The following is a 23,157-nucleotide window of genomic DNA, read 5'->3' as shown; positions in this document are numbered from 1 at the left end:
TCTATTATTCCATACACTACATATGCAGGATGACCCATTTAAATCGATCCGGTGAAATATCTTCGAAACTGTCGATAATGCTAGAAAATGTTTCAAACGACGATGACTGAAAATGTAATCTTTATTTGTTACACGTTTATTTTTTGCTAGTCGTGATGTCCTTAACTGTCGAGTCTCAACCGTCGATACTTGACTAACATCGTTTAGGGTAGATGCCCCAATTTCTGTGCCTCGAAATAAAAACGTATATAAAAAGAAAGTTTTATAATATATACGTGTAAGTTGATGATATATCTTTTTTGGATTATGTAAACATGTAAGATTTAGGTAGAAGTATTTCATTTTTATGTGTTAAAATGTAGTAACGTCTTGTCCAAAATTTGGAAGAAATGCTTACCGAAGATTTTCGTGTAAATTCATTATTAATGTGATTTATGTTCCCCTCCAAGAGCATTAGGATACTTGCAGAAAATTAAGTCAATTTAAGAAACCTATCGGAATTTGTTATAATTTCTTCAGTTTATTTCAAAGTTAATTGTATTAAACTCTAACAAGTACATGTATCTGCATATACATATAGCGCGAAGGGACACATTTTTAGTGAAAGCGATGAAATATATTTTTAGTGCATTGAATAAAAATTGGATTGTTAACTTTAGACTGCTGACATTTTTCCAGTAAAAATATAGTATATTTACGCGTAATATTTGCACACACACACACACACACACACACAAATCGGTTGTACACAAACGTTGCATGGAGTATTTATTCGACATTTTCATATTCTGAAAAATAATGTTTGTGGAAGGATTTTGTAGAGGGTGATTGCGTTCTAGATTGAATTTGAATTGCAAAAATCTTTCGATACAGCAGACCTCAAAACCTGTAGTTTAGATTAGTATATCAGATTAGTAAAAGTACCTCAGATTATACTGTACTTTTTAGACAACTTCATTTTAAAGCTAGCCTGACCTAACGAGATGGAGAAACGGATGTGGCAATGTGTGATTTTTCTTCTTTTTTTATGTTTTCTGTTTTTTAATTATAATTATATAATTACTATAATAATTAAAAAAAAATTATTTGTAAGATAAAAATAAACAAAAAGAAGACAAGTAATTACGTAAGTCACGGATGATTCATTCCGATCAGCAGGCTATTTTTAATTTCTCGTTCGTTATTTTCACTTATGAGAAAATTATTTTTACGGTCTGGTCAGCTACTGGTGATAATATTAGGTTTCCTAAATATTAGAGAAATATTCTCTAAAATACGGATCAATATTAGTGACTCTCTATGGCATCGTGCCGATAGTTTAAAGATTAATGACAGCTTCGGCAAAGCAAAAATTTGCTTAAAGGCACGGAAATTGGGACATCTACTCGTACCTCGCTTTCGCTCATTATATCTATTCTCTTACTTCGTCGCGTTGGCATCGAATCAATTCATAGAAGACAAACCCTGTTACGCGAGAATTTTAATCCCGGCTCAACTAAACCGACTAACAGCGATCAATGTGCATAAGGGTCACTTTGACGTGATCAAAAATTACTTTATATTTTAAAACAATAGTACTTAATAGAAGTAAACATTTGATTGACATAAGTTTTTATGACACATTTTATGATTTTTATTTCACAATGGTATGAACTATAAAAACAGAACAGTGTTAATTTTGTTTTAAATGCTTAGGTCTTAAACGGCATCGCTCTAAGGTCCTTTTTTATGGTGTGCAGGATTTCTGTCAACCGGATTACCTGGAATAAAAATTCAAAAAATACTTGAAACTAGGATACAATCTCTAATGTTCTCGATCGAACATTTCCATTTTTGTGAAGATTGTCAAAATGGCAGCTATTTATGTTTGACCTATCTAATTTGTACAAAAAATTTGTATGTTTTTCGTTTATATTTTTCGAAATTATTAAAAAATAGAAAAAAATGGATCTTCGATGCCTAATATGTATTATACTAAAGGTATCTGGAAAATTTAAAGGTAATCGGTTCGTTACATCTCGAGATATCTTGCACACCGTTTTTTAAACAGTTTCGAGAGAAACGCGTTTAAAGTTTCCGAACGTAATTTGTCATATGTTTAACGCTACGGCTCGCAGATATACGAATCAGGTACCGGCTTCTTATCTCTACAAATAATTTCTTTTAAAGGTTGGAACCTCCTGAAATTTATTTTTAAGACCTCAAACTACTATTTCAAACAAAAAACAACAATTCGATAATTCCGAAATTTCAATGTAGTTAGACCATTTAATTGAATCTATAATCAATATGCCTGTACAAGAACACATAAACATTGAGAATTATCGTCGTTATCAACGTTACATTCGTCGATTGACATTTTCGAATAAGTACGTTAATTACCAATTTTTTTTTAATTTTTAGATCGTACAAAATTCAGATTTTATTAGCATCAAAATATAGCAGGAAAAGTTGATGTTGGACAAAGATGCAAAAGAGTTTCGAATTGTCCGGGTAAATACGGATACGAATCGTGCATTTAGCTTTTTCAGCCGATTCGCTCTGTTTCCATCTTAACTAGATTCTCTTTTGTAATTCTCTCGAAGCGCTTATACACGCAATGTAGACGCTCTGTATTTAACATTAAATATTGTATCCTTCGTATCGTATCGTAACAAATGTCAACTAAAAGAATCATTCAAAAAAAAAGAGTAGATGTAATTGTTGACAAACCAAAAAAAGTTTTGATGCTTATAATCTCGGAAATACGGCTTGGAGATTTTCTGAAATTTCTACGAGAACTCCGAAAATACTGAAACACAGATGTAAGATTGATAGAAAATTTAATTTGCGGAATACATATTAGGCCGAGTTATAAATAATTTCCATTTTTTATCGGACATTTATTTTGTTTTTCTTATTAATTTTTTTATTTTATTTATCTTGTATCCTTATCTATTTAGTGAAAGCAAAAATTCATTTGTCCCGATGACTCATAGATGGATAGATAACGAACAATAGATTCTACCTAGCTCCATCGTAAGTTATTTATGACTCGACCCAATATTTTTAGATCTTAGCTGTGGTTCGGCTGAGTAGCTCTATGTACATATTACTCGTTTCAAGTCCACTGATAAATGATTCAATGAAATGTCAAAAATATCCGCTCGTTCAACTCAGAAATAATTAAGTTACTAGAAAAACTTTTGGTTGACCAACCGTATTATCAAGGGCTGTCTCACTGTCCAGTCAGTTGTTTTCGAGTTAACTGTTTAGACTCCAGGAATTCGCATCCGCGTTACTCATCCTCCACGCCAGGGCTCGGAATTATCGGCACGCAACGCAAGGATCGCGAGAGCTACGCCTCCTGACTCGTCGCGTAACTCCCTCACCCGTGGTCGCCTAAATGCATCGTGCACGCAAACACAGAGCAACAGGCACACGCGCCTGATGTGCCCCGAGCACACGCGACAGCAGTCAGAGCAGTGTACTCAAGAAAAATTACTGCGCAAGGAGCGGGGCGGCGACGCATGCGCAGAGAGTCCAGCATAGCGGCGCGGGGTGTCTACCGGCCGAACATTATACAGGATGTCTCATAATTATGCTAACACCCGGAAAGGGGTGATTCCTGAGGTCATTTGAAGTAACTTTTTCCTTAGCGAAAATGCAATCCGCGACTACGTTTACGAGTTATTAACGGAAAAACAGTGACCAATGAAAACAGTGTCCCTCGCCGCTGTGCGAGATTTCCTGCGCATGCGTCGCCACCACACTCCTTGTGTAGTGACTTTTCGTGACTGCACTGAGTGTAGAACATTGCAAGCGAAATCGAATCGATCTTCACACGTTCATGAAATACCAATCAACCACCATTCTACCTTTTCTTTGAAATCTTGTACGCATGTGATTCTGTATAGTGTACCTGTAGTCTAAAATTTAACGAAAGTTCTTTTGCAAATATCTCCGAAGTTAAAGCCAAACGACATTAACGTTAGTATTCGTAGATATTTCAGATTAGGTTTCCGTTAGATTAAATGAAAACAATATTTGCAGAAGTAATTGTAATTCATATTTATTATATTTATGATTAAATTATAGTAGATAACATTATGTGGTAGGAAATATTTCTGCCATTGTGTTTTGAATAATGCTTTTATACGGGTGTTAAAATCATGCTAATGATGAAATTAAAAATTGACGATATAACCGACACAGCGTTCTTTTCGTATGTAACCCAACGTGTGAACAGTACTAAAACTATGTAATGTAGGACTCCACACATTAATAACATTCATGCTGTAAGCAGGAAATACATATTGTACTTGAAATGTATTTTCGTGAATACTTGGAAACCAGAGTCGACCAGCGGTAACATATATGCAATAGGAAAGAATTGTTTAAAACGATGATCTTGATATCATATTTCAAGGTCATTGAAATCGGTGCTGATGACCCTATTCCAAATAATTACCGAAGTTAGAGAATTACGTTCAAATTATAAAATCCACTACCTTTAATCTTCATCTGACTTTGGCTGGTAGAATCATCTCGAAATATTTATTACACGTGATCAAACATCTTCTGCAATAAATTCATGCTTCTTTTATTTTTCAGGACAACCAAGTGGATGCGGTGAACAAAACGTCGCGTATGTATCTCCTATTTTTAACAATACATTATTTCTAGATATTAGTTTTATGTAAGGTTATGTTCACCGCGAACTTTCTTTACAATGGTTTGCAGCCATACTATAAAATTTGAGACAGTATTGTTGATCTTTTAATTACACTTTCGTGAATTTCTTCTTACAATATCGTTTCCATAACTGCCAAAAATATCTACTATGGGTGAACAAAGTTTTGCTGTAATTATAACTGTAAATGGAAAATTCTTTGCAGTACGATTTACAGTGATATTCGAGAAACAAAATATGTTCTTACCATTTTGTCGAGTCGCGAAGGGAGAATTGTTAAAAATGGTTGCAAACGCACGCGCGCGCGCGTGTGTCATAGTGATTGAACTAACCTAAATCTTAGGCTTCGCCTTAATCTTTTTCAATTACTGGATATATTTCGAAATCATCTATGAGGAAATTAGTAGATGAATTAACACCTAGGACGCATCGCGGGAATAGTAACAGGAAAGGAGATTTCGTTTCTTTTACTGTATATATAATCTAAACAATAAGAAGTCTCTGCTATAGCTCTGATATTTATTATTATAAGATCCGTCTGTTGTGAGTAGAGAAGTGTAAACACTTCTCTTCGTGTCTTATGTCACAGTTCGCAAAAAGTATATTTTTGTTTTTAAATCAGTGAGTGGAAGTGGTTATTGCGAACTGTGAAACTGTTAAAATTGTTCCTTGCAAAAGCATCACATTTACTATAATTAATATAATAAGTGTATTATAAAAGTAGTATAACATAATTAGTGTAGTACACAGGGTGTCCCAAAAGAGACTCAAAATCAAGAAATGAGGGCTTCCTGAGGTCATTTGAAGTAACTTTTTCCTTAGTGCAAATGCAATTCGCGGCTTCGTTTATGAATTATTAACGAAAAACAGTGACCAGTGAGAGGTGAGATCAATTGGCGCGAAGTTGCCGAGCCAATGAGCGGAACTGGACTTCGTCTGCTCGTGGCTCGGCCGCCTTGCGTCAGTTAATTTCGCCTCCCATTGGTCAACGTTTTTCGTAAATAACTCGTGAACAAAGCCACGGATCGCATTTGTGCTAAGGAAAAAGTTGCTTCAAATGACCGTAAGAACTCTCATTTTCCGATTTTGAGTAACTTTTGGGACACCCTGTAATAATATTTTCGTCTTCTGAGGTGGTTCAAGATCATTTATGATAATTTAAATTCTCCATTTACTGAATGGCTACATACAAGATTTTTCTCGTTACAGTTAAAGTGTTTTATTATTTCATCCGGCCTTAACGGAGCATTTTACACCCGTTTTTACTAAATGCAGATCTATTTTTACAGCGAAAGCGTGTTCCGGAATTTGCATGGCGGAGAGAATCGCGGATTACTGCGATGCCGTTTTGGTGATAGACACTCTGTGCAAGCCAGGATTAAAATGCTGCGTATCCCGAGACGCATTCGGAGATTCACCGCCGCCGGAATTGTTGGTGATCGATCGGACGAATTCGAGTCGTTTCGACGAAAAGACCGGCATTAGCACGTTGCACAAAGGACCTTCGTCTTCCACGGTCGCGAGACCGAATGTGTCCACTTCAACGAGCGTAGCGACAACCGCGTTAACTACGACCGTCGCGATGACAAAACAGTCGACGACAACGATAAGGCCGAAGATCGCATCGAAGAAACCGTGCAAAGGTGAATGCGTCAGCGGTTTCTTTGCCCTGCTTTGCGACAAGGTCGACGGCGAAGCTGAATGTCCTGACGATGGGTCCTGTTGTGTCATCGATGCATTCTTAAAAACGGTAACGAATTCAATAAAAACTGTATGGTGCACGTCTAGTCCTCACGCGACAAGAAGGCACGTTTGTATTTACATTCCCCCTCTTACTAACTGCCCCACTGTTGCAGCCACTATCGGTCACTATTGGCCGAAAACGGTGACGAAGATCGACAGTGATCAATAGCGACTGATAGCTACGGCAGTGGAGCAGCTAGTAAGAGAGGGGATGTAAAGACAAAGGTGATTTCCTGCCGCGCGAGGACTATACGTGCATCGTACAGTTTAAAAAAAAAACAAATTTTCCTGATATTTATTTAGTTCTTAATTCCTTTTCTATGATACTCCAAACATGTGTCTCGCTTTACTTGTATTTTGCAACATATGGACCATAGGATAGATGCTTAAAACGGAGAAAAATTGTCAAACATGGAATAGTATACCAATCATAATAAGTAGTGCCATTCCTAAAAATCTAATGGACTCTAGTTTTTGTAAATTTTATAATTTTATTATCCCCAATTGATTCACAGTACGTATCATAAACGCACCAACCTTCCAAATAATTTAGGCTTTTGGAAATTGAAAAATATAGTTATAGTCATAAACGCAATACAGTAAATTCTCTCAAATTGTCCCTCAACTTAGAAACAAAAATGGACAATTTGTGAAGAGGAAATACGATTATTCGAGTCTCGCGGCACGTTTTTATAGTTGTTGATAATGGGCTGAAGTCTTACGAGAATCTTTTGCTTATTGCGATTGCTTTGTATGAGTGGCATTCGAAAAACAGTATGATATCCCATATCTAACTACTTTCTCTCGAGATAGTTTCGTTCTAGTGGCAATAGCATAATAGATATTTATTCTGTGAAAAGAATTAAACAAATATAAAAATTGTTTTTGCTGAAATTAGGTATCATACAAATATATTTTCCATCGATTGTAGTAATTTCGACTCTATTTGAACAATTAGGAAAGTACAACAACAATTCGGCCAACCACAAAATCGCCGCAACCGAAACTACAGTCATGCCCTGGATTTTGTTTACTAACAATCATGGCAGCCTTCTGTGAACGGCCAAATTTGATAATACCGAAGACGTCCACCTGCCAATCTGCATATATCTGTTGTGATAACACAAAAAGCCCGCCGCAGGTAATGTACATTTATTTAGTCTTGTATAACAGTGGTTATCAACTTGGGATACACGATTTAAGAACGATTTAGTAACACTTTATTTAAAATTTCAATTCCACCATATCAATAATTATATGAAATTTATTTAAAAAATGTAATTAGAAAACACGTTTAAAGATGAATATTTTATAGATATCATTTATCACCTAGGAGATTGCTTTTCTTGATCGTGACGCATTGCAAAAAAATGTTGATAACGTTATTTAGTATTTTCTCTCCGGTTTTATTCAGTCATACGTTTAATTTTAGGAATTACCATTTATAATTTCTTAAAATAAAATTATATTTATAATGGACTAGTGCAGACTTTTACAAATTGAAATATTTTCAATTGCAATTTTTTAAAAAGGTCCTTCTAATATCTGGGAAAAAGAATTCAAGTTATATCATTCTATTTTTAAAAAGATAAAATATCTTAAAGGGAGGAGTACCGATATCGTTTTACTGACTGTACATTTTTAGCGGATGTATGAAGCGTGAAAGGTTGAGAACCACTGTTATACAGAGTGCCTCAACTAAAAGCAGGCCACCTAAACATCTTAATTGCTTTTAATGTTCTGAAAAATGTTTTTAACGGGACAAAAACATTCATTGAAATGAACATGTTTACTTATGTTCTTTCTGTTTCTTTTTCAAGGCCATCGACATTTCTTGTGCAAGAAAAGTGAATTTTTTTCTGTTGTATCTCGTAGCAGGCTAATTTAGCGGAACTTACATTCTATATTATTGAATATTGCTACAAGATGCAATAGAAAAAGATAATCATTTATTGCATTAGAATCCTGATAAATAAGCGTAATTAAGAAATTTTTTCTCTCGCTATATACTTCTTTGAAAATCATTCAAATTGAGCCACAAACATTTATCATGAAAAACAATGAAGATATTTAGATGGCCTCCTTTAGCTGAACGCCCTGTATAAAACTAAAAAGCACATATACATTAGGGCAAATAAGATAACGGATAATCTATAATTTAAAAAGGACTGAAATCAAACATTGGTACGTAGAAAATAAACATAGTGACACCATCTTCTTCGTATCAGACTCCAAGGCCGAGGCCGAAGCCTACATCACGGCCGCAGATTACAACGGTTTTATTGCCGCCGGATCCTCGCCCAGAATGTCCTGGTTCCTGTATCGTTTCTTACTTGTCTTTCACTTGCTTCAGTAAGTATTCGTTCATCTTAGATTGTATTTCTTATAAAGGGCTTCGAGCGCAGAATGAAATCAATAAGTATTTTTCCAAATATCAATTTTCCTTGACAGTCCCATTTTTGAATACATATTTCCATTAAATGTTTAGCCATAATGCTATACAGTTAGAATAACTTTCTTTTTACACAGAGTGTCCTAAAAGTTACACAAATCGGGAAATGAGGGATTCCTGAGGTCATTTGAAATAACTTTTCCCTTAGCACAAATGCAATCCGCGGCTTTTTTTACGAGATATTACCAACAAGACCGACCAATGAGAGACGACATTAACTGGCGCGAGGCGGTCGAGTCAACGAGCGTTCAAAGTCCAGTTCCGCTTATTGGCTCGGACGCTTAGTGCCAGCCGAGCTCGCCTCTCATTGGTCAGTGTTTTTCGTTAATAACACATAAACAAAGCCGCGGATTGGAATTGTGCTAAGGAAACACTTATTTCAAATGATCTCAGAAACCCCTCATTTTACGGAAGTAACATAATTTTGGGACACCTTGTATACCTAGAATAACTTTGTATTTATATAGTATCCGGTACAAGCTAGATTGTCATATAAAATTCTGTGTCAGTATAAAAACAAATGTACGCCATTATTCAATATTTTTAAGAAATTTGACTTTAATGTCTAAAGTTTAAATATATCAGACGTCATGAATCTGTAAAATAGATGCAGAAGAAATATTTATTTTAGTTTCACAGTCCAGGAATGGACATTGTTTACTGTTACATTATATTTAGATAGATGTATACATATATATATCATACACATACATATGCAATGCCGTAAATTATTTTTTGAATCAGAATCTCGTGATATTCATAAGTTGATATTATTGTTTATAATATGTTCCTCAGGTATTAATTTGTACTACAGAAGAAAAGTTCATGAACGTCGAGTAAGAACCATCATTCAAAAACTAAAAAAAGTCTGATTAATAATAATACATTTGGTACTATAGAAAGTCATTTGTAACGGACATACAGTGACTCGCATTAATATTCGGACACGATATTGTTAGGAGAATTATTGCTCCTTTTCATTGTTTATGTCTTAAATTTGAAATGATTAATTCTGTATTTACTTTACGCCACAGCATTTTTGGACTGTCAGATCCGTAAAGATTAAATTTGCTTTCATCCGAAAATATTACATCATTCCACCACCAGTTGTCTCTGTAAAAATATTCTTTTGCAAATTTAAGACCGATAGTGAAACACGGTGGTAGGAGTGTAATAGTGTGGGGTCATAGTTATAGTGGAGTCTCGTCTATAGGTGTAGATGAACTAGTTTTTATCGATGATATTATGGATATTATTATACAATTGTCCAAAAGTACTGCATTCTCTTCCTCAATCGTCTGATTTAAATCCAATTGAAAATTTATGGGATCAATTGGACCGCAAAGTTCGTACAACACCTACAAAGACAACAACAGACATAAAACAACGTTTGTTAGACGAATGGAAACGGATTTCGCCGGATTATTTAAATAAAATCATCTGTAACATGCCCAAGCGATTACATGAAGTAATAAAACAAAAGGGTCAACCGACAAAATATTAATATTATGATAACATGATTAAAAAGATTTTTTTTGCGACGTTCAATTTTGTCACAATCTTGTTTATCGCTTATTATACAAAAAAGAACATGTGCAATAAATATATATATTTTTACAGAGACAACTGGTGGTGGAATGATGTAATATTTTCGGATGAAAGCAAATTTAATCTTTACGGATCTGACAGTCCAAAAATGCTGTGGCGTAAAGTAAATACAGAATTAATCATTTCAAATTTAAGACATAAACAATAAAAAGGAGCAATAATTCTTCTAACAATATCGTGTCCGAATATTAATGCGAGTCACTGTACCTGATGAAAACAAATATATGAATCTGAGCGATACTTTTAGAGATTTCAAGATTGTTATTTTTTATGATACAATAGACACTGGAGTATGACCTTCTGCTGATCTTTATACAGCAACAATGCACATCAAACATGTCCAGCTTTAAATTCTGTATCCGTAAAGCTTTTAGTATACACTTACTACGTTAACGATGCCAATTTTCCATGATATATTTGATATTGTGGAATTCATGTATGCAGCTACCAGATTGTAAGAAATTTTGCTCGCACGAGAAAAATATTTTTTATTATGCTATTTTTAGGAAATGCTGAATTAACGAATTTATTCAAATGCAAGAAACAAGGACATCAATGTTGCGCACCAAAATCATTGATACGAGAATTCAGTGGTGGAAACTCAAGCGAACCAGTTCTGGATAATAGAAACGATACTATGTATGTAACGTCAAGGCCATACACAACGCCGCTAACAACGATGATATGTAAGTTGTACAACTAAATTGATTTCAACTATTTAACTTTTATCGCAGGTGTATAGGAATAACGAAAGAAATTTCCAGATCAAATCAATCAATACTATTTTGTTTATTTTTATGCAGACTAGAAAAACACAACAGCAGTAATTTTTTTATTGTTCTGTCCGTATTTCATATTCGAAAAGGTTTACATTTAATTTGATAGCAAACCAGATTTTTCGGTAGTGATAGATGGGGTAATGAACTTCAATCATCATTCTTTTATTCGGTTAATTTTTTGTTTAAATTGTATTCTTTTATTATAATTTATTTAAGTTACTATTATTTATTTTTTATTATTATTTTATTTCGTTATTTTGTTTCTTCTTGAATTTATCAATTTAATATCTCTTATCCGATAAAAACAAATTTAATTATATTCGCAAAAAGATCAAAGCCACTCCACGGTAATCGGCTCCACCACCCTATATGGTAGAAATGAAAAAGGCTACAGTGGTTGTTTTTTGTAAACCTCTTGTTATACATTTTGAAAAATGAAGATCATACGACATCATGAACAAAAAAATTATTTCGAATATTTTTTATCACTGTATTTAACAATGTTTCTTACGAATGAATTTACATGTCACATTTTATTATGATTTATCAGTGTGATATGTTATTGCTTTAGAGAAAAGAAAGCTGATATAATACACAATTAATGTAAGTGTGACAATGAAACTACGGAACTATGAAAAAGAATATCCTGTCAGATTGATATAAAATGAAAAATAATTTGTTTTTCTTGCAAGATATGCCAATAAAAGATCCGCGTCCGGTCATCGAAATTTTAAAATCACGTGGTTACGAATGTTTTTAACAACCCCTGATACTGTACGGTACAAAAACCAGGGTGGCCAAATGCAGCTTTGTCAAAAATGGGGACAAACGGAACATTGGTGACGTCACGTGGATAGTAGAAGTGGAGACCAGGGAATAGAAAGGGAACATATTAGTTTCTATAACCGGCGAATAACACGAAATTGGTTATGCATATATAAAATCAATGATTTTTAATTATGAATCCCTCGATATCATTAATTTTCGCTTGTTGCGAACAGGTCACGAGAACAAACGGAATATTTTATGACGTCACGCAAAGCGATTTGTGTCTCCGTTTTTAAAAATGCTGTTTCTACCTGATGTTATCAGGAGAATTACCCATCTTGAGGAATAGCCACATGGTCGTCACTTTACTCATACAAATCCCATTCTTTTTCTTCTCTGTTACTCTACTATGCCATCATGATTTCTACGCGGCCATATTTACCCTACTTCCGACAACCTTCCTTCTAGCCACTCGAACAAAAACTAATAGAAATTGATTTGGTACGTTACACAGTGTTTGATCTTGTAGTGGATTTTGGGACAAAATTAATAACTCCTGAACTAATCCATTTTCATTTAAAAAGAAAATATAATTTTATTTGAAAAAATTTAAATAATCTTAATCTTTTATCAAATAAAATGCCATTTGTTGCCATATAACTATTGAGCAATCTTTTCCCAACAGCTTTTTGTCAGTTTATTGCTAATGCGTGAAAAATGAAATGATCATGTAGGAGATTCAAAAAATAATAGTAACTTCTTCAAAAACTAAAATTTCCTTAAAAATTTTTTTAGTCTTTTTTACATTAAGTAATTCATATAAATCTTACATATTAATGTTATTAAAATATAAATTAATAATTATTTAGCAATTAATTAATTAACTATTTGATATTACATATTAATCCTATATTAATGTTTATTATAATTTTTTTGTACTCTATTTAATAAACATATATTTATATGTTTATTATACTATTACAATGCAATATAATATACAATTTTATGTAACACATCAAATTACTTAATGTAAAAAACTAGTAAACATATACAGACAAATTTTAATTTGCAGCAAAATTATATTTTATTTATTAGCAATGAATTGAAAAAAAATTGTTCAAAGAAAATAACAAATTTCAATAAAAATTAATAAAAAAACTTTTAACTTAATAAATAAAATTGAGATTATTTAAACTGTTTTTAATAAAATCGTATTTTTTGTTCATCAATTGATAGATCTTCATATGCACTTTAAAACATTATTAATAGTCCTACATTGAAAATTAACTAGTTTAAAGGTTCTTAATTTTGTTGCATAGTCTCTTATACCTTATCTTGTATTATAGGGATCGAATAGTGAACGTCTATATCACAATTTTGATTAATATTTTCATTGTTAACAAATTCTAGAAAATAGAACTGATTCTAATGTAAAGTTTAATATGTCCAAAAGTAGTGTACAAGAAATCAAGAAAGTACTCTTTTTAAAAATCTCTTCAAAGTTGATAAACATTTAATATGACAAATTATAGAAATGTATTATTATCTTCATAAACTAATTTACTTATATTAATGGTTCTGTAGTAATGAATTCAACTTATGAAAATCTAATTAAAGTAACAAATACTCTATCAATGGCACGTGATTGAAGATATGCACTGATTTCTTGAATTAAACTAAAAGTTTTATCTACAAATTAGTATACACTCAGCAAAAACTGAGGGTGGTTTTAAAAAAGAACTACATTTCTCCATTAATATTTTGCAAAGAATGAATTTTTAGATCTTACGCTTTGAATTTTTACTTTTACGGTGTGCCACCGTATTATAATTGATTATTTATAAAAACTAGATTGAAAAAGACGTAGTTTAAATACATTTTTGTACTGATGTGAGTATCTATATGTGCTCGACTCCCCAAGAATTGGCAGGAAATGTAAACAAAGCGTTCACGTCACCGACCTTAATTTGTACTTTCGGTTGCTGCCTTATTTACATTATGTTATAATAATGTTAATAATGTCTTAACTTCTTTCCTACTATGCAGGGCTCTCGACACTACGTTTCAATCTGGCTCTGCTTGTTTACATTTCCTGCCAATTCATGGAGAAACCAATATAGGTTAGGATGGCGCGCGTACTTTCCATCGGAAACGTTGGTGTCACTGGTGTTAAATCGAGAGGTTTTTAGTAGCAACAATTGGTAGATAACTGTGAATCCGCGCCTTTAGATGAAGTTGGAAGAACTGATTTTAATATTAAAATTGCCGAACCCTTAACAGGATTAATATATCTTATTTTATAACACTAACAAAATTAAATTGATATAAACTTGATTTAAATTGATATAAAAGTTTTTCATAGGAAGATTTTTATAGAAATAATTTATTTTCAGCCTTCCGACCGTAAAAAGGAACTCAGTTTACAATTTTTTTTGCATACATCCATGCATTAAATCATACATTTGGCTTTCTTATCTATCTATTACGTTATCTAACCTCTTACACTTTTTTTTCTTCTCCAGATTCCTGAGCCATTCTATCGCTAGTTGGAATCCCCCTTTCTAGTGGCCTAGGAAGTTACCATGTCTTATCATCTGTTATATGTTCTAAGTTTCCGAACGAATCATGGTATAGATCGAATTTCCTCCTCTTGCTTTGCTTATAGTCGCTGATTCCAGTCTTTCGTTTCTCTTCTTAGGTATTTCGGTAACTCTATTGTTCTTAAAAACTTATACCTTTGGTTGAATCTTGGGCTTATTATTCTATTATATTGCATTTGCTGTTGCACTTCTCTGCCCCTTCTCTCCAGTTGCTCTATTACTTCTTCCTTTTCTTTCCTTCCTCATCAAATACTTTTCCCTTCTCTTAGCGCTTCCCCATTTCTGCCTCACGTTTTCATTCTCCCTCAAACATTCTTTTACTAATATTCTACCTCTTCTCTCTCTACCTTTTTTCGAATTTCCACACTCTTATTAACTTTAACTTATTAACTTTATCTCTTTCCGCCTCTTTAAATTTATACAGGCTTAACCCCAATGCCCACTTCAGATATCTTTATATTCCTATGCATCGAAAAGATCTATTCTTAATTTAAAGTTATCCCTAAACTTTTTTCCCTTATATCCTATATTTGGTTGAGTACCGCCTTTGTCTCCTCTAACATGTTGTCTCCTCTAGCATGATCACACCCATGTATGTAAATTTTCTGTCTACGTTCATCCCTTTCTATCTTCATTTAATCACTTGTCATTTCCTGTACCTTTGTTGCATTCCATTATTTTTTATTATTCTGAGTTTAAAACCAGTTTCCTTGTACCTGCCTATGGTCTGTTCATTACTGCAATTATTTCTTTTTACACCATCTCTTCCTCTTCACGATCTCTCTTATTTGCAGGCATGTGGTCTAAGTCTACTCTGTCGCCTAGATATAATTCCTCTGTTTTCTCAAAACCTTCTCTATTAGTTATAACATGGTCAATAACTAATGCTCTTCTTTCACTGAATTGCGTATATCCCCCTTCTTCATCTCCTTTCATGTCCTCATTTAAAATATACATTCCCTCTTCCCACACCATCTCAAAAGTTTTTCTCCTTCTTTATTTTCTGTCTTATCTTTTGATCTTTTATATAATGATCCAGCTTCCTCTTCTTCATCATAAATATATATTTACCCCCTCCCCTATTCTTACATTGAAGTTTCCACCAATGATCATTTTCTCCACTAGCCTTGCTTGTTCTGTCATTATTATTATTGCTTTATATTGTCCAAATGTTCCATAGTTCGCTTTCTATTCTTACCTTCATCGCTATTAGTCCTTCTATCTCATCCTTTCGTTCTCCTATCATCGAGTCCTCTCTTGAATCTATCAGAATCATTATTTCCAGTTCAAAAACATTTTTATAATAGTAAAAATCGTAAAAGAAAGGATCAGAAACCAGACATTTTGACTAATTTGGTAGTATAGTGTTAAAGGCATGGGAATTCGAGAGGAATAATAAAGTGAAGTACATCTAAAATTTGTTATCATCCACAAAATAGGCATACTGAGTTTTATAATTAGTTTTATAAAACAATATTGCTGTTTTTCTTTTTCATTTTATCTATATATGTATTTGTAATAGAAATACTAGTAATTTACTATAATCTACAAATTGGGCAAATAAGAGATTGGAATATTATTTATGTAACAGACGAAACAACGACAATGACGACAACCATGAGAAGTCCTGTATACAGTAAGTATGTATGCGGTGTAAAAGGAACTTCTCGTGGACCGGTACAAGCACGTAGCTTTGAAAGAGGTGCGCGTGTTGTTGGTGGTGAAGACGCTGATGCAAATGAATGGTGTTGGCAAGTTGCTTTAATTAATTCCCTTAACCAATATCTATGCGGAGGTGCACTTATCGGGACACAGTGGGTTCTTACAGCAGCACATTGTGTTACAAAGTAAGTTCTATTCTCACTGGAATAATTCGTTTTAAATCAATGATTGATCTTTATAGTTTGAAATTTCAATATCTCAGTACCCTCAAAAACTACAAATATTAAGTCGAAAATCTATTATTCGTATGTACCCATTATGAGTCATTGGGACGAACGAGTTTTTACTTTCACTAAATAGATAAGGGTTCAAAAAGAAAACAAAATAAATGTCTGTCAAAGAAATGGAAATTATTTATGATTTGACTTCATAATATTTGTTGTTTCTGTGTAATCATTCTTTAAAATTAAAATGGTTTCCTTGAAACATTTATCTCTTTAGTCATTATAATTAATAATTGTTTGTAGCATCGTGAGATCTGGAGACGCAATATATGTGAGAGTTGGTGATCATGATCTGACGCGAAAGTATGGAAGTCCTGGGGCTCAAACTTTACGAGTTGCAACTACTTACATTCATCATAATCACAACAGTCAAACACTGGACAATGACATAGCACTGTTGAAACTTCATGGACAAGCAGAGCTGAAGGATGGTGTTTGCCTTGTGTGTTTACCTGCACGGGGTGTTAGCCATACAGCTGGCAAGCGATGCACTGTCACTGGTTATGGATACATGGGTGAAGGTAAAGCTTAACATGAAATTGAATATTTGTTTTATTGTGAATACTGAAATTGAGGTCAATACTGTAGTTTAAATGTATAATGTAGACATATACTATATGAAGCAGTAGCAATCTCCTCCTAAAGTGTATTGTTTTTAAAATTATATTTTTTAATTACTTGATTTATACATACTGCAAAGTAACTACTAATTAATCACAAATTCTTGTAGTTTTAATAATAAGATGGACAAATTTGTTGAGCCCATAGTAGTTGTATTAGGTGAATAATTGTTTAACGGAAATGTAATTAATTATTTATATATTCATTTAGTCGACGAGGAATTTAAATGGATAATTACATTTTTGTTACCAAATATGCTTCTCTAAATAAACTCCTTTTGTCAGGGTAGATCGAATTTTTTAAATGATGAAGAGCAATAAATAAATTTGCTGCAATAAATTTGCTGTATGAGTAAATCCTATATAAGCTTGAGCTAATTTATAGTACATGTGTATAACGTTATAACTAATGGGTTTGTAATATTTTATATAGCTGGCCCCATTCCTCTCAGAGTACGTGAAGCAGAAATACCAATCGTGAGCGATGCTGAATGTATAAGAAAAGTAAATGCAGTCACAGAAAAAATCTTCATTTTACCAGCAAGTAGCTTCTGTGCTGGTGGTGAACAAGGCAATGATGCGTGTCAGGTAATAAAAGGAACTGTAGTTTATAGAACTGGGTTATCTTAAAGGTTTATTTTATTGCGGACTAATAAAATTTTGCACACAATCGTTTATTTACAAAAAATGCATTCTTGAAAGTAGTTTTGGTACTTAATTCATGAAATATATACAAGTTTGTAACGTCTACCATATTTAAGCAATGTTTTATTAACATGATTCTGATCGTACGCTGTTATGTCAAACACCGAGCCATCCATTTCCGCATTTTATACTGGATTTGGCACCAACACCTTGTCCATGCCAAATACCATGCCAAAGGTTATAGCACTGTATATCTGCCACATAAGTGCGATTAACCTGCCCTCTTCAAACGGTATGTTTCGGTACAAGGTTCCGTGACGATTTGCCATTGCAGAGCAGAGTCTTCTTTCAGCAGAGCCTATATAAATTTCCTTGCAAAATACACTATCAAGCGTTTTACAAGTATTTGATCGAAGCAGACTTGGCTGATTGGGATATAATATACATAAATAAAATTTTCAGCTAAAAGATTTATTGACCAGTAAAATATTAAAATTTTTACGTGTAATAAGTAGTGATAAGTAATTTATTACTCTGACTTCGGGTGTAAATCATATCTAATTAAAGATGTCCAAAATTTTATATGTATATACATGTAATAGTAGCTATCGTATACTACAGTCAAACCTGTTTTTGTGCAGTAGATAGGGACCGCAGAAAAAAATCGCATAAAAAAGACCGCACAAAAACAGATTTAGCTGTATAATTTATGAATTTAAAAAATGTATACATTGTGGCAATTAAATGTAAATCAATGAAAATAACTTACTTTCACATCAGAATAGATAAAAATAGATAAAAAACAGATAAGAAATAGTTTTACTTTTTATATCGATTAAGGAATTATGATTTATTGATTACTACTTGTACAGAGAGTAAGTAAAGCAGTGCGTTTAGCCAATTAATAGATATTTATTTTTTATATTTTTAGAATGAGTACTATTCCTTATTGGGCCACTTTCCTTAATATTTCTAAACATAATGTATATATTAAAAATTTTATAAATTGTAAGATTGTTTGATGAAAATCTATATATCTCATGTAACTTAAACATTATCACCTGTCAGTCATATTAACAATTTTTATATATTTTTTTAAAGAATAGCATTGTAATTGTAATTTTATATTATCTAGGGTGACGGAGGAGGACCCTTAGTGTGCCAAGATGATGGATTTTATGAATTGGCTGGACTTGTTTCATGGGGTTTTGGTTGCGGAAGATTGGATGTTCCTGGCGTTTATGTGAAAGTTTCGGCATTCATTGGCTGGATCAACCAAATTATTTCTGTAAACAACCTTTAGCTCGTTTTAAAATCTATTTATAAAAATTGAGAGATTTATTTATTAAGAAGACGTGTAGTACCTTTACGCGCTTGATGACGTAGCATATTTTGCTGCGTATCTAGCAAAGATTGCGAAAAGAATTTTGTTTTCAATGTATGATAGATACATATTATCCTCGTGGCGAATTCGACTTCAGAAAATGTTACAATATTTGTGACATATTTAACGTGAATGTCTTAGCTTTAACAAAGTGAATAAAATTTTCATATTAATATTTTATATAATTTTGCGTAGCAACGGCAAAAACTTTCGTTTGTTCAATTTTTTTAAGATACTTAATCAACATGCAGAATTAAAGAGTTCATTCAAGAGTTATTTTCACCAGAAGTATTTATCATTTCAACAAAATTTTGACGTTGTATAAACTCTGGATGAAGCGCAGATTGTATGTTTTTATAATACCAAAAACATACTAATATTAAAAAGCTATAATAATTTGTACATACCGTGATAGAAGAATAATTTGTTTTAATGTATCTTAAAAAAATTTGTTGTTCAATTAATCATAATTGAGTTTATAGCATAGAATAAATGGAAGTTTATTGTATCTTAAACGTACATACAAAATTTTGTGATGTATTATTGGTGAGATATGTGAAGGGAGAATTTCAGTGTAACAGATCTAAAAACAAGAAATTTATATGAATTTTTTAGAGGATGTTGTTAACAATGTCAGAGTAGATTTTTATAAAACATAAGTTCATGCCTAATTAAATACTACTTTAATCTCTCTTTATTATTTATTGTTATTGTAACCATTATTGATGTGCAGTATTGCTCACAGTACATGAATATAAGAAAGATCAAATTTTCTAAATGCTTAATCATTTTAAATAAAAAAACGATGAAATTCATGATGATCTAGCACTTGGAAGAAAGTTGAATTTTGCAGATAGAAAAGGCTACAAATAAAGAATAGAATTTAAATTTCTGATTCACAGAAGAACATAGAACTAATATCAACTTTTTTGTAAAAAACAAATTAATTGTTTAGCTTTTGAGTTATTCTGCACACCAATATAGAAAACCTGATTTCGCAATAAAACTCCTAAAAATTTGATACTAGAGTCTCGATGTAACTGACTCTAATTGTAATTAAAAACTTATATTACCGACGTTAATAATTTGTAAGACATATGTCTGGAATTTTGTATTGTTTATTTATTCAAAAAGAAGCATATCGTTTCTGCAAACTTGTTACACAAAAATTCCTCTTTAAAATAATTTATGATTTTTCTTCGAGTAATCGTGCCATCAAGTGCGTCAATACTAGGTAACAAAGATAATTCTTATGTAATATGTGGTGTTGATTAGCGCATCCAATTATTGAAAATTTATAATAGGGAAAATATATGCATGTTATTTATTTATATTAAGCTTCGCAACATGAACATAGAACAATGTCGTAGCAAAAAAGTTTAGTTTAATGTCGCGTAACAATGACATTAAATTTCACTAATTAAATTCATGCAATTTACATGGTGTATTTAAACATTGAATAATAGCTATTAATGTACAGTATTTTTGCTATATAGACATTACCAAATTAAATCATTATACTAATTTTTCGTTTTTTAAACCGTTCTTAATGATATTAAAATGTAGAATAATACGAATATAGGAAAGGATTGTCAAATTTGGCTAATAGTGCAATATTTTTGTAATATGTGAGTGGTAGCAGGAAAAAATGCAATTTTTAAAGTAATGTAATTTATTTTTCTACAATATAATATAAGAAGGTAAAGAGACAGCTTTTTGTGATTGTGAAATCAATTCAATCGGAAAATTATATTGTTTAAGAAAGATTGTTTAAAAAATACCAATGTAATTTATAAAAAATTGCAACAAAAAACGATTATTTTTATGTTTGCTCAATACGTTTTGCAATTAAGAGGTCAATAATTTAAGCAACAGTATCTGTTAACTATTACATTTACTTCGACTGACAGTGTAGGGACTTAACGACATTTCGAAATTAGCGTCCATGGAGTTCTCTTTTGGTCATGTCAATCTTAAAATTTTTTCAGTTTCATCACAGTTTCTACAAATCAGTTAAAAAATAATCTAAATTAAGAAATTTTACTAAACAACTGAGAACATTTTACTTAACGTTATTTTTAAATAAAAAGTTCTAAATCAATGCAATAAATTATAACTAAGTGAATGCACACTTTCAATGTGTATACGGTAGTTAATAAAGGTATTTGAACGCCTAGACCTCCGTATTTTAACTTATGACGTGTCATGTCAAGTTTTTAAATCAAAATAATGCCTACTTAATAGGAACATGCACTATGAACGAATAACAAAAGTATTTGAAACCTATCATATTTTCTGACTCAACTTTTCATTGGAGAATGTCACCTAACATGTTCATCTGAAGTAAATCTAATAGTTGTTTTTAATAATACGAGTAAATGTGTAATGAAAAATATGTCCTTTAGTAAGGAAATTATTATCATAGTGAAGATTTCAAGATCATCTTTTCAAGGTTATTGTTGTTTTTCAAATGGGATAACATATTTTGATTAGTGTTGTAGCGGTACATGGTATAAAGCCTGAAAATTAGTGAGAATGGCTTGCAAATATCAAGATCAAGGTCAAGGCTAATGTTAAAGTCTTTCTTTTGACTTTTACGGATATAGGATGAATATGATGCATATTGCTAAAAAGAATTATAATATAAATGGATTAAAATTGGCCAATTTTGACTGACGATGACTCTGCGAAAAATCATTGTAAGATGACTACCTTTTTTTCAAAATTAAATCTTGAAACATCTACTTTAAGATAATGTTTCTGAATTTCAAGTTTTATGCACCCCCGCCGCTGTAACTCTTCAAATGTGTGATTATGAAAATTATATTGAAAATTACCAGGTTTTACGAAATGCACGATTTTTACAAAATTTTGTCCCCTCTAATTAAAAAAAAAAAAAACGTGACTGCGATTTTTTTTCGCAGTTACAGCATCTGAAAGTAATGTTTGCACTTTTCTCATGTATCACCAGCATTAGTGTTATCGGATGTGCACATCAGGGAGATTACTGGTCAGATCTTACACATCGTGTGTGTTTGTATGTATGTTTCAATTTCAGTAGCATGTGTTTCCTCCGTATTGCTCCATTAAGCAGGGCTCGGAATTAACCAGCAACATGAGGACCGCGAGAGCTACATCTCCTAAGTCCTCCGGATCTTGCTCCTCGGTTATCGCCTAAATGCTGTGCACACATGTATAAAGCAATAGACCACGAGAAGCGAAACGCGCAACAGGAGTCAGGAGGCATAGCCTCGCGATCCTCATGTTGCGTGCTGGTTAATTCCGAGCCCTGCTCTATTACGACTACGACTTGTAGCCAGTCCTTCATGTCAATGCAAGCTCCGATTTCATGCCAAAAAGGCAAGAGTTACTTTAATTTGAATTCTATAATTTTGCGAAAAAATTGCAGCAAGTTTCTTATCTTTAATTAAAAGGGAAGGATTAAATTTCATCCAGCTGCAAACAGCATCTCTGAAAACAATTTTACGAAATCCGTACATTTCGTTAAACTTGACAATTTTTAATATGGCAAACATGGTCTTACAATTAAAATATTACAGTGATGAGGGTATAGCAAACTTAAAATTCAGAAACATTATCCTAAAGTAGAGGTTTCAAGCTTTAATTTAAAAAAGTCATCATCCTACGACAATTTTTTGCGGAGTCATCATCAGTCAAAGTTGGCCCATTTTAATCCAAAATTTTACTATGCTATAATTTTTTTTGAGCAGTGTATATAGGGTATTCTAAAAGTTATTCAAGATTGGGAAATGAAGGGTTCCTGTATTGTTCCTCATTTGAAGTAACTTTTTTCTTAGTGCAAATGCAATTTGCGGCTTTGTTTACGAGTTATTAATAAAAACACTGACCAATGAGAGGCGTGCTCGGCTGGCGCAAGGCGGCAGCTTGCTCGACGCAAACAAATGTAGCCATAAAACAT

General features: G+C 32.5%; 1 protein-coding gene across 2 annotated transcripts in view; it reads left to right on the top strand.

The window, feature by feature from the left end:
- Positions 1 to 21,042, top strand: part of mas (trypsin-like serine protease domain-containing protein masquerade) — a 52,716-nt gene extending 31,674 nt beyond the window's left edge. The window contains exons 3-11 of one of the 2 annotated variants that reach the window (XM_033475225.2): positions 4,594 to 4,627; positions 5,962 to 6,422; positions 7,374 to 7,556; positions 8,644 to 8,767; positions 10,982 to 11,161; positions 16,214 to 16,469; positions 16,812 to 17,089; positions 17,622 to 17,776; positions 18,969 to 21,042. In XM_033475225.2, the coding sequence (XP_033331116.2) occupies positions 4,594 to 4,627; positions 5,962 to 6,422; positions 7,374 to 7,556; positions 8,644 to 8,767; positions 10,982 to 11,161; positions 16,214 to 16,469; positions 16,812 to 17,089; positions 17,622 to 17,776; positions 18,969 to 19,136 (1,839 nt within the window). In that variant the 3' untranslated portion in view covers positions 19,137 to 21,042. Of the gene's footprint in view, positions 1 to 4,593; positions 4,628 to 5,961; positions 6,423 to 7,373; positions 7,557 to 8,607; positions 8,768 to 10,981; positions 11,162 to 16,213; positions 16,470 to 16,811; positions 17,090 to 17,621; positions 17,777 to 18,968 lie in introns of both variants that reach the window. The other variant, XM_033475224.2, reaches the window with a different exon arrangement.
- The last annotated feature ends 2,115 nt before the right edge of the window (positions 21,043 to 23,157 follow it).

This window comes from Megalopta genalis, chromosome 5 (assembly GCF_051020955.1).
Source record: "Megalopta genalis isolate 19385.01 chromosome 5, iyMegGena1_principal, whole genome shotgun sequence".
NCBI lineage: Eukaryota > Metazoa > Arthropoda > Insecta > Hymenoptera > Halictidae > Megalopta > Megalopta genalis.
Note: the sequence above shows the minus strand (reverse complement) of the source record. Positions and strands in the feature narration are given on the sequence as shown.